Source organism: Dasypus novemcinctus, chromosome 10 (genome assembly GCF_030445035.2).
Source record: "Dasypus novemcinctus isolate mDasNov1 chromosome 10, mDasNov1.1.hap2, whole genome shotgun sequence".
NCBI lineage: Eukaryota > Metazoa > Chordata > Mammalia > Cingulata > Dasypodidae > Dasypus > Dasypus novemcinctus.
This window is the reverse complement of record NC_080682.1, coordinates 111210243-111231166: the sequence shown is the minus strand read 5'-3', so window position 1 is coordinate 111231166 and position 20924 is coordinate 111210243. Positions and strand designations below refer to the sequence as shown.

Here is a 20924-nt window from a genome sequence, read left to right as displayed (position 1 = left end):
ACTCTACATCCCTTACATCCTCACACAGAGCCGCCACTACATCCACAATTAGTAAAGCAAATGTTTAATCTGAAGTCATATGAGAGGGATCATAGCAAAAAGCTCCCTTAGGACTATTCTGGAACTTCGTTTTTAATTCTTTTGTGTGTGTGTGTGTGTGTGTGTGTTAACTTATATATATAAAACGCAAAATTTCCCATTTTAAACATTTCTAAGTATACGATTCAGTGATACTGATTATATCCACAACGTTGTGCTACCCGCTCTGTTATCCATTACTAAGACTTTTCATGACCCCAAACAGAAACTTCATACCCATAAAGCAATAATTCCCCATTATTTGCCCCCATCCCCATCACCAGCTCCTGGTAATCTCGAATCAACTGTCTCTATGAATTTGCTTATTATTATAGGTATTTCATATAAGTGGAATAATACAATATTTGTCCTTTTGTGTCCAGCTTAATTCACACAACATAATGCTTTCAAGTTTCATCCACGTTGTAGTACATATCAGAACCTCATTCCTTTTTATGGCTGAAGAGTAAATCTTCCATTGAACATATATCTTGTTTATCCAATCATTTGTTGGGTTGTTTCCACATCTTAGCTCTTCTGAATAAAGCTACAATTAATGTTGATATGCAAATATCTGTTTGAGTCCCTGTTTTCAGGTCTCTTGGGTATTTATCTAGGAGAGTAATTGCCATGTTATACAGTAATTCTATGGTTAACTTTTGAGGAACTGCCACGCCATTTTCCTCTTTTTTAGCTCTTGATTTCACCGCCAGGTCCAAAGGCACATTAGAATTTCGTTTCCTTCTATGGACTTGTGATTTTATAAGCATCTATCAATCCGGTCTTGATCCATAGCTATTTGAGAGCTTTTCTTTGGCAGTTGCCTGTCTCATTAGACTCAAAGCAATGTTGGACTTAACAGAGACAATTCTTTACCTACTCATGGTATTGTTAATTGTCAAGCTTTAAGGAACTGAAGCCAAACCAGAGGTTTTGTTTTTAAAGATTTATTTTATTTATTTCTCTCCCCTTTCACCCCTTGTCTACTCTCTGTGTCCATTCGCTGCATGTTCTTCTGTGTCCTCTTGCATTCTTGTCAGGTGGCACTGGGAATCTGTGTCTCTGTGTCTCTTTTTTTTTTGTTGCGTCATCTTTCTTTGTCAGCTCTCCGTGTATGTGGCGCCACTCCTGGGCGTGCTGTGCTTTTTTCATGCGGGGTGAATTCCTTGGGCGTGGGGCATCCCTACATGGGGGACACCCCTGCGTGGCACGGCACTCCTTGCGCGCAGCAGCACTGCGTGTGGGCCAGCTCCACACGGGTCAGGAAGCTCTGGGTATTGAGCCCTGGACCTCCTATATGGTAGGTGGATATTCTATTAGTTGAGCTACATCCTCTTCCCCCAAACTAGAGTTTTACATTCAAATGCAAAATTGCTCAGAGCATAGTCATTTTCAAAGAGCATTATAATTCAGTAACTTTGTTATGTTGTTGTTTTTTTCCTTCATATTTTCAAAGCTTGTTCTAGGTTTTCCTTTTTTGGTGTTTTATATGGCTGACAATTTAGAGTGGAAAAGTCCTAGATGTCTATTTGAACTTTTTATCATGAAGCAGTTCAGCATTATTTATCAAGAGCCTGAAAAAAGAAGTTGGTACTCTTGGATCAGTAATTACGCTTATAAGATTGGATTTCAAAGAAATAGAGATTCAGACATTTACGTAACCCATATTTTTGCTGGAATTATCCTGCTCCTTAAGATCTAAATTAGATTGCTTAAAATCTCAATTTCACGAATTTCAGAAATTCATGCCCTCCCCAGTATTTCTGCACATTCCCAGAGAGCTCATGTTTTGTTCAGTTCCGTTCTCTGCTCCTGCTGGATTCATTTGGTAAAAGGCATCATCTGGATGTCTTGCACCTGCTGTTGCTGTTCTACACAAAACGCACCCAGATTTAACACTCAGATCCTTTTCTTAATTTTTACAGATGTCACGCACACCAACTCATGAACTATTTGTGCATGTTGCGGACTGTGGAGTAAAACAGGCAAATAAAAGGGACAGGTTACATCACGGAAACACAAATAACTTCAAATTGAATATCGGACATTCTTAAAAGTTTGTCAGTCACTTCCATCACTAAGGACTTTTCACTAGTGGATTTTATTCATTTACCATTCTTTCTTCCTCCCACCAACCCCCTCCTGCCATGCATCTCTGTGGGTGAGTATTCTTCCCTGCCCCACTGATTTTGTGCTTGGCCTCATGACAATCTGGCCAATGGGATATGTGTGGAAGGGACAGTGTGCCAATCCCAAACCAAGGCTTTAGAGGCATGCCAAGTTTCCACCCAATTTCTTCTGAGACCATGCCCCAGTTTAGCTACCTCATCTCTTGCTTCGCCTCTAGCCTTCATTCATAAGCCCAGGATCTCACTTTCCTTCTAAGCAACTTATCAAACTGTTTTATTAAACAAAGGCAAATCCAGTATTCCCCAACTCCCACTCCATATTGCAATCAACATAACATACTATTTTTTTTTATCCTAGTTAGCTTGCAATAGCAAAGCAATGGGAAATAAGTCTTTAGTTATAGTGCCATCTGTATAATGCAATGTTCTGCAACAATTAAAAATAATGTTTATGGATGGCTTAAAATGATTAGGGAGGCAAATGCTCATTTATTTCAATATAATTAATCCTCCAGATAGGGTTTAAGGTGGAGTGGCTTACAGGGCTATGAAAAAAATTATCCAAGGAGATATACATTAGAAGTGTACACTGTTGTTTGTCTATCCAGTAATACCATCTCCTCCCTTCCTCTTTTCCAACGGAAAAACAAAATAGAAAAGCACACTAATATTGTTCAAAATATTATGTTTTGGGAAGGGGTGTGGCTCAAGCAGTTGACTGCCTGCCTCCCAAGTGGGCGGTACTGGGTTCAGTCCCGGTACCTCCTAGAGAAGACAAACAATGAGCAGACAATGAACAGACACCAAGTGCAAACAAGGAGCAAAAACAGTGAGCAAACAGACGAGGAACCCATCTCAGGGAGGAGAAAAAATGTTCCTTTTTTTTTTTTTTAACATGGCATGTTCTTTTATTAGTATCCTTTTATGTCTGATGAGAATGAAACACAGAAAAGCCATGTAACTTGTTCAAGACCACACAGCTAGTAAGTGGCAGACCCTGGATTGGAGGGTGAGCAGTCGGATTTTAGCACCTGCAATCTTTGTTTAATGTTTAATGGGTTTATGAGACTTTTCAGGTATCTTGGGACTAAAGAAAATTATAGTTAGTGGAGGAAAACGTAAAACTGAATGCTAAATGTAACTGTCACGAAATCAAAGGGAAAACAACGAAAGATTAAAAACCCTTTGTATGTTTTCCTCACGAAGACACCCCAGTTCATAGCCCTGCATCAGGTTTCCAACACTTATTCTTTATCCCTCCCCTACGAGGCCCCTCCGTTCTCTGTTCTTTTCTGCTCTGCTTGGTGTCCTGGAGAACTGACCCCTTCTCTCTGATTTACCAGAGGCCTGGAGAGTACAAGAGTGGAAGACCGGTGACAAGGAGGGCTAGGGAATTGGTATGTGGATGGACATCTCAAAATGGGAGAAAATATGTGTGTTTCTTGTGAATGTCCACCAGAGGGCATCTACTGTAAGAAGAGGCTCTCAGAAAAATTGAATGGGCTCAGTGATCTGACCTGTGGATTTCAGCCAGCTGCCTACCCCAGCTACTCAGTGCTTGCTTAATGGAGTCGAGAACAAAAGTCACAGTGGCAGGGATGGACATTATGCAGGGACTTGACAGTATAGATTTCTTTTCACCAAAACCGATCTGGGCACTGATATATATTCAACCTGCCAACAGCAGGGACCAGCACTGAGCTCCTGATATGCTAACTTGGGGGTGGGTGGACTGTGAGGGAACAAGGGGAGGGAGGAACCACGTAGCTGCTTAGTGACCAATTTACATCACCGCAAAGTAGTTAGCTTTTGCTTCAGAACAAACTGCTTGGAAAATTTATGCCGTTTCTGTGCAAATGGCATTGACAGCTTTGTTTGGGTATGTTTGCAAAGTTGCTTAGGGGCAGGGTGCAGATTTACTTACAATTCAGGGTAATCAAGTTATACTCTCCTTCTCATCCCTGAAGGCATTTCAGGGTGATAAAAAAAATCCTCCAGGTCAGAAGGCAAATTTGTTTCCTGGCCAGTATAATAAAGATAATGTCTCTCTCCAGAAAGCAGGTTTGTAGAAGTCCCCTTGTAAGATTGGCGCTTTCCTAAATTCAGTGTTCCTCAGCTGTGACACATACCTAGTGTGTGCATGGCATGAACCTACATTGCTCCCATGTGACTTGGGGGTTGAGGGCAAGGAAAACTTTCGCAGACTTGAAGTTCATCCTACTTCCTATTCCTAAAGTAAATAAACTGTCTAAATTCGTTTGGGCTTATGTCTACTTACTGGCCAAATCTATGGATGTGTGTAAAGATGACTTAGCAGCTACAGTAGTCATTGTTTTATAGGGGCTATTGAGGGCTTGACAACAACCCCACCCCCCAAGCTAACCTCCCAAGTTAATATCTTAAAAGTATAGTCATTAATTATTTCTCACAAGCCTACACATCCTGGCAGTTCACTTGGGCTCACTCATGCATCTGCAGTCATCTGGCAGATCAGCTGGCGTGGGGCTGATTTAAGATGGCATCAGCTGGGTCAACTTGGCGCCAATCCATGTGGTTATTCACTCTCCAAGAGAATAGCTTGGGCTTTACTGGCAGTGCTGCAGTTCCAAAATTAAGCAAAAGTGTGAGAGGCCTCTTGGGTGCTCAAAAACAGTGCATTGTCACTTCTGCCACATTCTGTTGGCCAACGCAAGTCCATGAGGCTGACCTAAAGGGTGGGGAAATAGGTTCCATCTCTTGATCTAAGCAGCTTCGCAAAAAGCGAGGGTGGAAATTGAGGCCATTTCTGTACTCATTTTTACCACCCATTAGATCCTTTCCATCATGGAGAGGGCAGTGATTTCTCCTTCCAGGAAGATAAATATGGATTTGACTTACTTTAAAAAAAAAAAAAAAAAGATTTATTGATTTCTTTCTTTCTGCCCCCTCCATTGTCTGCTCTCTGTGTCCATTCACTGTGTGTTCTTCTGTGTCTGTTTATATCCTCACTAGGTGACTACAGGAAATGATCCTAGGACCTTCCTGAGTGGGAGAGAGGTGATCATTCTCTTGCACCACCTCAGCTCCCTGGTCTGCTTCATCACTTATTATGTCTCCTCTGTGTCTCTTTTTGCTGCCTTATCTTGTTGCACCAGCTATCTGTGTGGGCCAGCTTGCCCTCACCAGGAGGCCCTGGGCATCAGACCCTGGACCTCCTGTATGGTAGACAGGAGCCCAGTTGCTTGAGCCACATCCCCTTCCCTAGATCTGACTGCTTGACCTGCAATTCTTTTGCAAGCCCCACCATCCCTGGATACCTTATTCATTCTCACAGTTTTATTAGTTCCTAGGGCTGCTGTAACAAGTCACTATAAACTGGGTAGCTAAAAACAACAGAAATTTATTCTCGCACAGTTCTGGAGGATAGAGGTCTGGAATCAAGGTATCAGCAGGGCCATGCTCTCTCTCAAGTCTCTAGAGAAGAAGCTGTTCTATCCTCTTCTAGTTTCTGGTGATTGTAGGCACCCTTGACATTCCTTGGCTCGTAGACACATCATTCTAATCTCTGCCGGTTTTCACATGACATTCTCTTCTCTGTGTCTGTCCAAATTTCCCTCTTCTTAAAGAAATACTAATCATACAGGGTAGATTAAGGCCCACCCTAATCCTGTATGATCTCATCTTTAATTACACCTGCAAAGACCCTATTTCTCAATAAAGTCACATTCACAGGCACCAGGGACTAGGATTTGAACATATGTTTTTTTTTTTGGGGGGGGGGGTTACAATTCAAACCCCAACAGTGGTATTCCACACAGTGCTTCTAAGGAGCTCATTTTATGGTGAAAGAATTGTAACAAAGAGCACATGTCCGTGGAACGCATTGATCTTGCTATGTACCTCATCACTCAGCTGTAGGTGTTAGGATAAAACGGACTTTTGCAGACTCAGTTATGGTGCCAGCTGAGAGACAACACATTGTGCATTTGGGGTGCTATTACAGGTTTGTGGTATATGCCTTAAATCAGCAGCAAGTATATGGTACTCTTTTGTCCCATCCCTGCCAGTTAGAATACATGGGCCTAGGAAGCAAAGGGTGAAGGAGTGATTTTGAAGCAGGCTAGTAAGATAGGAAATCAATAGATGGATCTGGTAGAGAGTCCACGTGGACATCAATAATCCCAAGATGGCTGCTGGAAGGCCCCCACCCCCAAGAGTCTGCCATTCAGAACAAAGACTTCTGGAAGCCAGGAGAGGCCCCGGATATCCCCCAAGGACTTTATCATTGGCTCCTCACTGGGGGATTGATGGGTGGGGTAATCAATCAAAACAGCAAATAGCTGGAACCCCTCCCCTGCCATTAGCAAAGGGGTGGAATAATTAACAGTTCAAAAAGGCAGGCACACACACACACACACACACACACACACACACACACACAGGGGTGTCCCCCGCGTAGGGGCGCAAGGAGTGTGCCCCATAAGGAGAACTGCCCCGAGCGAAAAAAAATGCAGCCTGCCCAGGACTGGTGCTGCACACAGAGAGAGCTGACACAACAAGATGAAGCAACGAAAAGAGACACAGATTCCTGGTGCCACTGACAAGAATACAAGCAGACACAGAAGAACACACAGTGAATGGACACAGAGAGCAGACAACTGGGGGTGGGGGAGGGGGAAGAGGAGAGAAATAAATAAAAAATAAATCTTTGAAAAAAAAAAAGGCAGGCACAGAGCCTAAGCGTGCTCTTGCTCTCCTGCTCTTGCTCTCCTGCTCTCTCATCTCTGGACCTTTTCCTGCCCTCTGTGCGCTGCTCTCACCGTTTTTCCTCTACCAGGTGGTCACGCAAATAAACCTGGGCTTTTACGATCTATAATGGGGAATTGTAGCTTATAAATCAGCCCTCTTTATCACTCCTTTTTCACCTCCTTCCTCTCTACCTGGCACCCCTGATCTGTTATTTTCTCCCGTTTCTCATCCCTCCCTACCTGAATAAATTACTGGTTTAACTCCCCTGATGGGCTCTTGAAATTAATTTCTGCAGCATAGCCAAGGACCTAGATAAAATCCAGTAACAATTTCTCTCACTTTAACACCTAATAGTTCATTTATGCATTTATGGGTCCAATGGGCTCGGAGTATTTAGGCCCCAAGGGAGGAACAGTTCCACTAGGGAACAGTTATTGTCCTGTCACATTAGAAGCGGACACTGCCCCCTGGTTGTATGGGGTCCTGCTGCTGATCCAACAAACAGGTGCTGCTATCGCAGACCAGGTGATTTACCCCAACTTCCCTTCAGAAATTGGGTTGCTGTTATGTAATGGGGACAAGGAAGACTCTGTTTGAAATCCAGAGGATTCTTTGGGCACCTCATTGTATTCTCATGTTCAATAATGAAGTTCAAAGGAAAATACATGAATTCAATGAAGACTGTTTTTTCATTTCAACATTAAAGAACATGGCATGTTCTTGTTCCTATACCAGTTTGGCCCCAGTCCCTCTCCTTCACTTTATTTCTATCACTTCTCCCTGTCCTTCCATATATACTTTACTCTTAAACTGAAATTCCTTTCACTTTCTGAATGTACTAAATTCCCTCCTGCAGCCACATATCTAATAATAATTACGAAGATAATAGTGTATGTCATTGCTAAGATACACATTTAACATGTCTAAAATCAGAGCACATTTAAAAATTGCTGTTGGCCAACTGCTCATGTACAAACTGGGTCATAGCAGTTCATACTGTCATCACGTCAACTGAGCTCTACATTTTTTGGTACTGTGTTGTCTTTCATCGCCTTTTAAAATATCGTCAAAAAGATAACCCTATAATTTGGCATTGAAGTGAGAAGTTTTTACATGTACAGAAAGGTTTGGAAACACAGCAGTAAGACATGATATGAATCTATGTAAATAAGTTTAATAGAGCTCCTTCAGTGAGTATACATAAATCTAAGCAATAACAGATCCTTGATTTTATTTTTAGCACTTTTTCTTCATGAGATACATAAAATAATTGTTTTACACTTGCAGGCAGCTTAGATTTTATTGAACATGGTAATGACAATAGTAGCAGCTAAGGTTTTTTAAGGGCACTGTTTGCTGAGTGCTTTTCATTTTACCTGATGCATTTGAATATGCTGTGGTCCGTCAGCCATTCGAGATGCCTTTCTCTCTTACTGGAAAACTCACTCATTTAGAGCCAGATTTAAAATAGTCTCCTTGAGGGGCTTCCCTGAGGAAGTCAGGTCTATGTGAACCACATCCCTCTTTTATCCAGCATGCTTCTGTTGCACTGTAATTATCAGTTTGAGTATTTGTTTCTCAAACTGTAGGTCCTTGAAGGTAAAGACTATCTTTTATATATTTTTTGGGTCCTTTTTATCTAGCACCACTGTGCCACCTTTTTCTAAGTACCTCACATTAAGTCTTTGAAAGTGTGAAAAAAGAAGAGCTAACATTTCACGGAGGATGCAAAAATTGACCTTGGATTTGTTAACAATCTACTAACATGTGAACTCCATTTCACCGTCCACAAAATATTTCCACGTATTTCACCTTTCCTTCGCTAAGTGTTTGCTAGAGTAGGTATTATTAGTGCATTGGGCATTCGTCGTTGAGATCCGGAGGCCACTTTGCTCACCAAGTGTCAGAGTCTCGAAGGCCTGAAGCCTGGGTCTCGGGATTTTTTCCACCGTACTGTAGTTACCAGAGGAAGGGTTGTGTCCTTAAAATCTGGGTAGCTTTTTAATAACCGGTATAAGGAAGCAGGAAAAAGTACACCAGGATAGTGGAAGCGTGGCACACGAGCAGACCAAAGGAAGAGTTACTCTAAGTCAGAAGAGCAAACAGCGTGAAGAGCAAAGGACGATGGGAAGGTCAGGAAGGCCTCCTTCCGCTATTTCGCGATTCAAAATTCCTACGCAGCTCCAGGTTTCACCTCTAGCTCTGGATCTCCTCGCCTCTTCTCTTTACCCTCTATTTCCTCTGCTCCGCGCCACTACTTCTGCACTAACAGATGACCAGGAAGCCCCCAAAGCTGCCGCGGGCGGGTCCGCTCCCCCAGCCCCGCCTCCTCCCGCCAAAGCCTCCGCCCCCCGCGCTGCGCTCGATTTCGCTCCCGCTGCGCACGAGGCGTAGGCGGCCGAGGCGGGAGGCGGCCAAGCCCGGCAGCGCAGCGGCGGAGCAGCCGAGTAGCAGGAAGCGGTTTCTCATTCGCGGAACCCCGTTGGCTTGTGGGATAGCGGTGGGTTCCTCCCTCCTTGGCAGGGCTTTTTGTTTTTTTCACCGGGCCTCCCGCGGTGACTACGGGAGCTGAGTGGGCCCCGCGGGCAACGATGGCGGCGCACCTGAAGAAGCGAGTGTACGAGGAATTCACTAAAGTGGTTCAGGTAAGCGCCCTTAGGAAGGGGCCCGGTATGGGTCCGGGTCGGGAAGGTTATTCGGCATCCTGGCACTTTGTCGGAACAGGCGGCACAAGCTGGAGTTGCGTGCCGGCTGCGAAATAGAGCACACGTTAGGGGGCGTGTTAGTTTGCTGCTGCTGTTGTCTTTTAGTATTGCTAATATGGGTAGTCGGACACGCTTTTTAACAATTATTAGGAGAAGTAACTAGCGCTTTGCAACTTAAGAGGCTGTCTTATTGGTTATCTCATTTTGTTCTCTCACACGCCCTTGCTAGTTCAAGTGACATTATCACCCTCATTTTACAGATGTGGACATTGAGACTTCCGGAGGGGTGCGAGGACACAGAACGAATTAGTGACAGACCCCCTCCCAAATCATTTCCCCTCAAATTGTCCGGGGACAAGGTGGCTAGTTGTAAAGCTCTAAGGAGCTGGAATAGGGGTCAATAGAGGTAGTCAAGACCCACACGTGAAAGCAGGCGAGGATCACGGGCTTCTTCGGGGTAGAGCTCTCCGCGAACAGCCTGCCCGAGGAAGAAGAGTGATCCCTTCCTCCCTTGAAGTTATCTAAGAACAGGGGGCCGAGCCCCTATTAGAGCACGCAGTGATTCTCCGTGTGTCTTCTCACAGCTCTCGGTAGAGGCTGATCCCAGATCATCCCTTAGTCGGTGCTTCTTAAACTTGAGTGCATATACACATTACCTGGGAATCTTTTTGAAATGTGCATTCTATCCGGTAGATTGGGTAGGGGAGAAGAGGCAAGATTCTGCATTTCTCACAAATTCTTAATTGATGCCAATGCTGCTGAGCCTTGGACCAGTAGTATTTGTATATCCTTAAACGGTCCTGGGGTCCTTAGACTTGTTGTGTCGCAAGACCTAGACCATTCAGCAGGGAACTGATCCTTCCTTCATTCAAGAGTTTATTGAATGAACCAAATATATTGTGTAACATATTGTATAATTTGAAAAAATTTGCATGTATCCAGTACATTTAATTGAGAAATGCATGTTTTTTATTCAAGTGTGTTTTCTTTTTAGTTTTTAATTGTTTATATTATCAGTTATTAAATGTGCAAAATAGAGTAAAAAAAGTTGAGTAAATGAGTTATAATTATGCACCAGACATAGTGAAAAATATTGGGCTACAACACCCAATACACGTTATTGCCTCTTTCCTTTAAGCTCATAAACTTGTGGGAGAGACTGAACTATACTATCTGTGATGGTATAGAGAGATAATTGCATCTTTTGCAGTTCCTCTTTTGTAGGAAAAGGCTAACTCCATAGGCCTTGGTAATCTGACAGTATTCCTTCCAACCTTACCACTTGTCACTTCCTTTCATCTCAATACTCTGTTTTTCCCGATTCCCAAGACTACTCCCTTCTCCTCCAGCATGCCATGTATTTACACATCTCCAAACTTTTATATTTGCTGCCCCTTTTACGTAGAATGCATGCCATTCCTCCTTTTCTTTTTGTTCACCTAGTTGACTTACACTTTTGCTTTTAGACCCAACTGAAATCTCGGCAAGAGGTTTGTGTCTTCTTCCCCTGCTTTCATAGCACTCTATTAATCTATTTGTACTTATCACTCAGTACTGTAATTACCAGTGTAGTAGCTCCCCACAAGTCTGGGCTCCTTGAGGGTGGAGGTGATGCCTGTTCCCTGGATGGACCACAGCACCTGCCTGACTAAAATATTAGTGGTTAAATGACAGCAGATATTGGTTTGTTCTCCCCCTTACATCCTCTCTTAGAGAAAAAAATCTTCCCACTTTGGACCTAACTGCAGCCCAGATAACAATGACAATTGCATTTATGTAGAGTAGAATGGGAGTGGGTAAGGATTTTAAAAGGAAGAGCTTATTTCTTCACTTCAGTCTGCATGAGTGGTTCCCATAGAGTGATGAAATGATAACTTAGTGCTTCTGTTCTTACTCCTGCTGTGAAGATGAGGAGGAAGAACAGATATGTATCTATCACTTATTAATTGTATGTACAATAGAGACATTGCAATTTAGACTCTCAAATATCCCTATTATATAGGTATTGTTATCCCTTTTAGAGAAGAAGGTCTCCTCCAGCTATTAAGTGGTTATTGAGTCCAAAATTCCCCTTGTTCTCTTTATCATGCTATACTAGAATAGTCCTACTCTCTTCTCTGTAGCATGTGAATTTATAAGGAGGTGATTGCTCAGAACCCCAGAATAATTTGTTAAATATTTTTAAAAAATTATTAATTACAACTTTTATGTTATCTTAGAATCTTCTTTAGATACTTTCACCAGGGCATGATTTGTGCTCTGGAGTGATAGTTTCCTTTTACATGAACTTTTTAGCATCTGTTGTATGTAATGGATGTATCTAGAATGTTTCCAGTTATGTGCCAACCTTGGGAAAATTGAGATAATAGTAATTCAAATAATTTTCTGTGTCCGAGGTTCATATGCAGACCCCTGATTGAGAAAGGCTTGTGGTAGTTGTCATCATTCCTATGTTACAGATACTATTAATAAAACTGAGACCCAGACCCATGACTTACTTAGAACAGAACAACAGAGTTGGAATTAAAAGATAATCCTTAATTCCATATCAGTCATTCATTCAGTAAACATTTAGTAAGTGGCTATATAAGTGGCTGCAGTTTGTTAGGCATATAGCAGTGTGGTGGTTTTGTTTTTTTTTTTAATTCTATTTTTTATCTGACCATCCTTTTCATAAAGGTAGAGTGTTTTGGTGAAAATAGTCTTCTGAAGCGAGGGAAGGATTTTTACCTGCAGTGTACATTGCAGACAGTTCCCATTAGTTATAGTTATCGTCTTCTCAGGAGGAAAGCTGAGCCTGGTAGGTGCTTTAGCACAATCCCAAAGAATATACTTTTTTTTTTTTTAGGCGGTACTGGGGATTGAACTGGGAATCTTGTACATGGGAAGCAAGCACTCAACCACTGAGCTACACCTGCTCCCTAAAAGAATATTCTTTTAGAATTAATAATATTTATTTTCCATCAGAAAGGCCTCTTGACTCTAAAGCTGCAACAATCTTGAAAGTTAAGTAGAACAAAATGTTATTGTACCTACTTTACAGAGAAAGAAACTGAGAATTATAGAAAGTAAATAAAAATGCAATGAATGTGCCACAGTGATGAAAGAGGTTGTTGATGTGGGAGGAGGGGGGTGAGGGGAGTAGGGGCTATATGGGGACGTCAAATTTTTTGAATGTAACATTAAAAAATAAATAAATAAAAAAGAAAGTAAATGACTTGCCCAAAGTCACAGGATTTAGTAAAAGACAAAATTGGTACTTTTTTCCAATCCAGTGCTCTTTTTCTAATTCACATATAATGTGCTTTCATAAACACATTATTTGGTATAAGGGGAATTATTTCCATGAAATGAGGCAAGGTTTAATTTGCAGATTCTGCATTTTCTGTTAGGCCCTTATGCCTTATCTTTCCTACCCCCTTGCAGCAACAACAGGAGGAAATCGCTACTAAGAAACTCCGACTGACAAAACCAAGTAAATCTGCGGCACTCCACATAGATTTGTGTAAAGCTACTTCCCCAGCAGATGCGCTGCAGTACCTGCTCCAGTTTGCCAGGAAGCCTGTTGAGGCAGAAAGTGTGGAGGGAGTAGTTAGGATTCTCTTGGAACATTATTACAAGGTAAGGAGACCTTATGGACTGCTTGGGGGTATGTATAAGAGTTGTTTTGCATCTGCAGAGTGGGTTACTATAGCAAAATAAATAAGTTTAGTAAGCGTTTACTGAGAGTCTTTCATGTGCTAGGCACTGGATACTGAGGTAAAAAAGATCCAAATCCTGTTCTTAGAAGCTTTGTAAATGATAAACTGCTTTGTACTGTTTTGTGTACATCAGAATGCTGTGGGTGCAATGTGTATGGAGTGCAGTAGTGGCAGAAAAGAGTTCACATCAACTATAACCCTTCTATAACCAGCTGGACACCTGGAATGTTGTCCCCTCATCATCATCTCTGCTGTTACGGCTGTCATTCGGGCCCTTATTATATCTAACTGCAGTAGCCATCGGGTTGTTTATTTTTATTTTAAACATTTTACACTAACTGGCATTTTTCTCTCTATGTATTTTAATGGGTTAGCTAAAACAATTTAAGCATGATTAAATATAGGAAATAGTGTAAACGGAAAATGAAATTCACAAAATGTGTTTTTTTAATAAAAGTGAGATCTGAAGTAAAATAAATCAAATATTTGAATTACAGATTAATTAAATTTTTAAACCAGTTTGAAAAATTTTAAGCTTACAAAAAGGTAAATACCTCTAAAAAAAGAACTTTGTTTTTTTTAACATAACCCCGTAATCACATCTCACAAAACTAGGTAATTCCTTAATGTCATCACATAAACAGATTTCTCTAGTTCCCTGAATACCTTTTTTTAAAAAACTGAGGTGAGGGAAATGGACTTGGCCCAGTGGTTAGGGCGTCCGTCTACCACATGGGAGGTCCGCGGTTCAAACCCCGGGCCTCCTTGACCCGTGTGGAGCTGGCCCACACGCAGCGCTGATGTGCACAAGGAGTGCCCTGCCATGCAGGGGTGTCCCCCGCGTAGGGGAGCCCCACGCGCAAGGATTGTGCCCCGTAAAATGAGCTGCCCAGCGTGAAAGAAAGTGCAGCTTGCCCAAAATGACGCCACACGCACAGAGAACTAACACAACAATATGACGCAACAAAAAGAAACACAGATTCCTGGTGCTGCTGATAAGGATAGAAGCGGTCACAGAAGAGCACATAGTGAATGGCACACAGAGCAGACAACCTGTGGGGGTGGGAAGGGTAGAGAAATTAAAAAATATATATATAATAAAAAATCTTAAAAAAAATTAACCATTTTTAAGTGTACGATTCAGTGGCACTTAGTACATTCTGGCCTTATAGAATAATAATTCAGTGGCATTTAGTAGATTCTCTCCTGTTTTTTTAAAGTCTTGAGAAGGATTGGTGTTAATTCTTTAAAGACTGGTTGAATTTACCAGTGAAGCTGTCTGGTCCTGGAATTTCATTTTTTGGGAGGTCTTTGTTTACTGATAACTGAGTAAAGTGAATTTCTTTTTTTTTTTTCTTTTCTTTTTTTAAAAGATTTTTATTTTTATTTATTTAATTCCCCTCCCCTCCCTCGGTTGTCTGTTTTCTGTGTCTTTTTGCTGCGTCTTGTTTCTTTGTCCGCTTCTGTTGTCGTCAGCGGCACGGGAAGTGTGGGTGGCGCCATTCCTCGGCAGGCTGCTCCCTCCTTCGCGCTGGGCGGCTCTCCTTATGGGTGCACTCCTTGCGCGTGGGGCTCCCCTATGCGGGGGACACCCCTGTGTGGCACGGCACTCCTTGCGCGCATCAGCACTGCGCATGGGCCAGCTCCACACGGGTCAAAGAGGCCCGGGGCTTGAACCGCGCGGACCTCCCATGTGGTAGACGGACGCCCTAACCACTGGGCAAAAGTCCATTTCCCAAGTGAATTTCTTTACTTTGTATTAAGGTCTTCTATTTCTGCTTTATTCAGTTTAGGTAGTTTGTGTGTTTCAAGGGATTTGTCTTTTTCATCTAGGTTATCTAATTTGTTGGTATACAATTTATCATATATTTTTAAAACTATGTTTTTTATTTATTTTTAAAAGATAGATTACATAAAATGTTACATAAAAAAAATAAGGGATTCCCATATGTCCTACTTCCCACACTTCCCACTTTTCCCCACATTAACAGCTTCTTTCATTAGTGTGGTATATTCACTGCAATTGATGAACACATTTTGGAGCATTGCCACACAGCATGGATTATAGTTTACATTGTAGTTTACACTCTCTCCCACTCCATTCTATACATTATGGCTAGATATATATAATGTTCTATATCTGTCTTTGCAATGTCATTTAGGACAATTCCAAGTTCCAAAAATGGTCCCATATTACACCACTTTTTCCCTCTCCCTGTCTTCAGCAACTCCAGTGGCCACTGTCTCCACATCAATGATATAATTTCTTCCATTGCTAGAATCATTAACAATAAGTCTATAGTAGAATACCAGTAAGTCCACTCTAGCCCAGTGGACTTTTTATTCCCCAGTCCTGAGGATTCTGGGATGGTGATGCCCACTCCACCTCTACTTGAGAGAGGACCTTGATCCCATACTGCTGATGGATAGGACTGTGTTTGCTTGCAGTTGTAAACTCTCTCAGCTCCTTGGTGTGGTAGTTGTCCATCTTTACCTCCTTGTTAGTTTGTCCTGGCTGAGTCCTGGCTGAGTCCAATGAACTGAAGTTCATTGAACAGGTGTTGCAACTTCGCTGAGGCTCGGAGCCTAGCTGGCACATGGACAGCCCAGAGAGTCAAATCTCTTGGACATAAACCTACCCACTCCAGCACCAACTATAGGTTCAATAAAAGGGGTGGAAGAGGTATGTGTAGAGAAGTCACATCTGAGTCCAACTCTGTCACCCTCGGGAGCACTAACTCCAAAGTAGGGCCCACTGGCAAGACACCAAATTCGAGCTATCTGCCATACTGTAGAACCTGGGTGTCTCTGAGCCCTCAGGAGCCCCACTATTTGGGATAGTATCTACTTTGGTTGCCTTTGAGATCCTTCTGTGGCATGCATAAGTATTACTTCTCTGATGACCTCCTGACTCATTTCGAAGTCTCTTAGCCATATAAATGCATTTGTCTTTACCATTTCCCCATTTTATTTCAGATCTTTTTCCAGTTGATTACCAGCTGGTGCTTGGTAGTAATCCCTTTGTACCAGAGTGGTTCATCCCTGGGAGTCATGTCCTATGATATGATTATCATTACATTTTATGCATTTGCCTTTTAGATCCTTTGGGAAATAAGTGAAGTTACAAACCAAAAATACAGAAGTACTGGCATTTACATTTACCCATGTCGTTACCCCCATTAGACATCTTTATTTCTTCTCGCAGCTTTGATGTGTATTCTCTTGTCCTTAGCTTTAAATGTGCAGACCTCTCTTCAGTATCTTCTGTAGGTACTAAACTTGAAATCCCTCCAGTTTTGTTTATCTGAAAATGTCTTACCATTTCCCTTTTTTTTAATTAAAATTTTCTTTTTAATTTTAAGATTTACTTATTTTATTTATTTTTAAATAATTTATTTTTAATTTATCCTCCCCCTTCTCTCATCTGTCTGTTCATTGTCTGCTTGTCTTCTTTAGGAGGCACTGGGAACCAAACCCAGGATCTCCCGTGTGGGAGGTGAGTGCCCAATTGCTTGAGCCACTTCTGCTCCCTGCTGGTTGTGTGGTCTGCTGGTTCCAGCCGTTGTAGTGTTTTATTTTCTTAGTGAATTAATACAACCTGCCATTGCAGAATCTGCTCGTTGCGGTGTCTGCTCCTTGTGGTGTTTAGATGTCTCTTGGTTGCAGTGTCTGTTGCTGGGAACCAAACCCAGGACCTCCTATGTGGGAGGTGGGCGCCCTATTGCTTCAACCACATCTGCTCTGCTCTCCCTCATTTTTGAAAGACAGTTTTGCCAGATACACTATTACACGATTCTTCGTTAGAACTCTTTTGCTTTCAAAATTTATTTATTTATTTATTTATTTTTTTTAAAATTTTTTTATTTTTTATTGACTTTGTAATAATATTACATTAAAAATATATATGTGAGGTCCCATTCAACCCCACCCTCAAAATTTAAATATGTCTCTCTACTGTCCTCTTTTTTTGTTAAATAATTTTATCCTGATGTCTAGCCATCTAAATATGTTGGTGAATTTACTCTGATGGTCAATTTCTCTCTAATCTTCCCCCTTCCCCTGAGATGTCTCCCTTGTCTGTTTGCTCGCTGTGTCTGCTCCTTGTGTCTACTCCTCTTCTTTAGGAAGTATTGGGAACCAAACCTGGGACTTCCCATGTGGGAGGTGGGCGCCCAACTGCTTGTGCCACATCTGCTCCCTTACTGCCTTCTTGCCTCTTTGGTTTCTGATGAGAAATTGGCACTTAATGTCATTGAGGCTCTCTTGTATATGACATGTTCTTTCTCTCTTGTGGCTTTCAGAATTCTCTCTTTGGCATTTGACAGTTTGATTAAAATATTCTGCAATGTGGATCTCTTTGTGTTTATTCTGTTAGAGTTTGCTGTGTATATTCATGTCTTTTGTTAAATTTGGAAAGTTTTCAGTCATTATATCTTTGAAAATTCCCTCTGCCCCTTTCTCTCTTCTGGGTCTTCTGCCATGCATTTATTGGTACATTTGATGGTGTTCCACAGGTTTTTCAGACTCTGTTCACTTTTATTCTGTTTCTTAGAGTAGATGATTTATATTGTGTTATGTTTAAGTTCACCGATTTCTTCTTCTTTTTTCCTTTCTTCTGCTTTTGAACCTCTAGGAAATTTTAAATTTCTGTTACTGTGATCTTCAGCTCTGTTTAGTTCCATGTCATATTTCCATCTCTCTATTGATATTTTCTTTATGTTCATCTGTTATTTTCCCTATTTCCTTTCATTCTTTGTGTGTTCCTTTAGCTCTTTGAGCATGTTTAGGACCATTTTCTAAAAGCCTGTGTGTGGTATATCTCAACTCTGCACTTTATCAGTGATGGTTTCCCCTGCTTTAATCTTCTCCTTTGCCTGTGCCATTGCTTTCTGTTTGTTTATATGTTTTGTAATCTTTTGTTGAAACCTGGACATTTTGATATTTTAATATTTTATCCCTGGAATTTAGACTCTGAGGCATCTGTTCTTAAGTTTCTTTGCAATTAATGTTATGACAGAGTCTTCGTTGACTGCCAGGAGCTAACAACAACCAAAAATGGCAAAAAAGAAAACATTTTTTCTCAGCCTTTGGTTATTGAACTGTGCTAGTGTTCTTCAGGGGTTATCTGTACAGTTGAGTTAGAGATGAGCTCCAAACCAACATGAAGCAGCTTCCTTAATCCTTTCTGCATGTCTTTGGCATGTGCATGTAGCTGTAGGAATGTCCTCACGGTCCAGGGCACTGAGCTCTGTTTCCTATAGCCAGCAATCCCTTGCCCCAGGCTACATGACTTGACTACACAGAAACAGTGTTTTGTTGGAGAGCTCTCTGAACTGCCTTCTATATGCAAGGCAAGTTCTGGGACTGTGAGTCCATTGGGGCACTACCAGATAGTTTGGGCCAGAAATACATGGGGAAGGGCCAACCAGGGTGCCACAAGATCCTACTGCTTTGTTTTGTATTAGAGAGGTTGTAGGTTTACAGGAAAATCATGCATGAAATACAGAGTTCCCATATACCACCCTATTATTAACACCTTGCATTAGTGGGGTAAATTTGTTACCATTAATTACAGTCAGTGGTTTACAGTCAGGGTGTGTTAGACAGTCCTATGGGTTTAATTTTTATTCTAGTAATGTTTACACAACCTAGTTTCCCCTTTTGACCACATTCAAATACGTAATTCAGTGCTGTTAATTACAGTCACAGCCTTGTGAACACCATCACCACCATCCTTTGCCAAAACTTTTCTATCAACCCAAATGGAAACTGTGTGCCATTTAAGCATTAACTCCTTATTCCCTACCCCCAACACCCTGGCAACCTATGTTTTACTTTCTGATTTTATAAATTTGCTTATTCTAATTATTTCATGTCATGAGATCATAAAGTACTTGTCCTTTTTTTTATTTTTTAAAGATTTATTTCTCTTCTCTTCCCCTCCTCCCCCCGTTGTCTGCTCTCTGTCCATTTGCTGGGTGTTCTTCTGTGTCCACTTGTATTCTTGTCAGCAGCACTGGGAATCTGTGTCTCTTTTTGATGCGTCATCTTCCCATGTCAGCTTTCCGTGTGTGCGGTGCCACTCCTGGGCAGGCTGCACTTTTTTCATGCAGGGCCGCTCTCCTTACGGGGTGCACTCCTTGTGCGTGGGGCTCCCCTACGCGGGGGATACCCCTGGGTGGCACGACACACCTGCGTGCATCAGCACTGCCTGTGGGCCAGCTCACCACACAGGTCAGGATGCCCTGGGTTTGAACCCTGGATCTCCCATATGGTAGGCAGACGCTCTATCAGTTGAACCAAATCTGCTTACCAGTACTTGTCCTTTTGTGTCTGGCTTATTTCACTCAGCATAATGTTCTCAAGGTTCACCCATGGTATGGTGTTGTATGTATCAGGACTTCATTTCTTTCTATGGCTGAATAATAATCCATTGTGTGTATTTTGTTTATCCATACATTGGTTGACGGACATTTGGGTTGCTTCCATCTTTTTTTTAAGATTTATTTATTTATCCCCCCCCCCAGTTGTCTGTTCTCTGTGTCCATTCGCTGTGTGTTCTTCTGTGACCACTTCTATCCTTATCAGCGGCACTGGGAATCTGTGTTTCTTTTTGTTGTGTAATCTTTTTGTTGTGTCGGCTCTCCATGTGTGCAGTGCTGTTCTTCGGTAGGCTACACTTTCTTTCGTGCTGGGCTGCTCTCCTTATGGAGCTCACTCCTTGAGCGTGGGGCTCCCCTGCACGGGGAATACCCCTGTGTGGCAGGGCACTCCTTGTGCGCATCAGCACTGCTCATGAGCCAGCTCCACCCGGGTCAAGGAGGCCCGGGACGCCCTATCCATTGGGCCAAGTCTGCTTCGTGCTTCCATCTTTTGGCAATTGTGAATTATGCTGAAGTGAACATAAGTGTTGGAATATCTGTTCCAGTCCCTGCTTTCAATTCTTCTGGGTATACACTCAGTGGGATTGCTGGGTCATGTAGCAACTCTCTACTTAGCTTCCTGAGGAACTGCCAAACTCTCCCACAGCGGCTGTACCATTTTACATTCCCACCAGTTATGAATGAGTATTCCTATTTTTCCACATCCTCTCCTTTTGTTATTTTCTCTTATCTATCTGTCTTTGTTCCTTTAAAAAAAAATATTGAATTGTATCACTCACACATAAATATACATTAACAATAAGTGTATAGTGGGAAGCAGACTTGGCCCAGTGGATAGGGCGTCCATCTACCACATGGGAGGTCCGCGGTTCAAACCCCGGGCCTCCTTGACCCGTGTGGAGCTGGCCGATGCGCAATGCTGATGTGTGCAAGGAGTGCCCTGCCACGTAGGGGTGTCCCTGCATAGGGGAGCCCCACGCACAAGGAGTGCGCCCCGTAAGGAGAACCGCCCAGCGCGAAAGAAAGTGCAGACTGCCCAGGAATGGCGCCGCACACACAGAGAGCTGACACAACAAGATGACGCAACAAAAAGAAACACAGATTCCCGTGCCGCTGACAACAACAGAAGCGGACAAAAGAACAACACGCAGCAAATGGACACAGAAAACAGACAACTGGGGCGGGGGGGTAGGGAAGGGG

General features: G+C 42.3%; 1 protein-coding gene across 5 annotated transcripts in view; it reads left to right on the top strand.

Moving 5' to 3' along the window:
- Positions 1-9110: 9110 nt before the first annotated feature.
- Positions 9111-20924, top strand: part of INTS4 (integrator complex subunit 4) — a 145480-nt gene continuing 133666 nt past the window's right edge. For 3 of the 5 annotated variants that reach the window (XM_058306038.2, XM_058306039.2, XM_058306037.2), the window contains exons 1-2: positions 9111-9580; positions 13067-13261. In XM_058306038.2, the coding sequence (XP_058162021.1) occupies positions 9527-9580; positions 13067-13261 (249 nt within the window). In that variant the 5' untranslated portion in view covers positions 9111-9526. Of the gene's footprint in view, positions 9581-13066; positions 13262-16797; positions 16838-20924 lie in introns of all 5 variants that reach the window. The other 2 variants (XM_071218286.1, XM_071218287.1) reach the window with 2 other exon arrangements.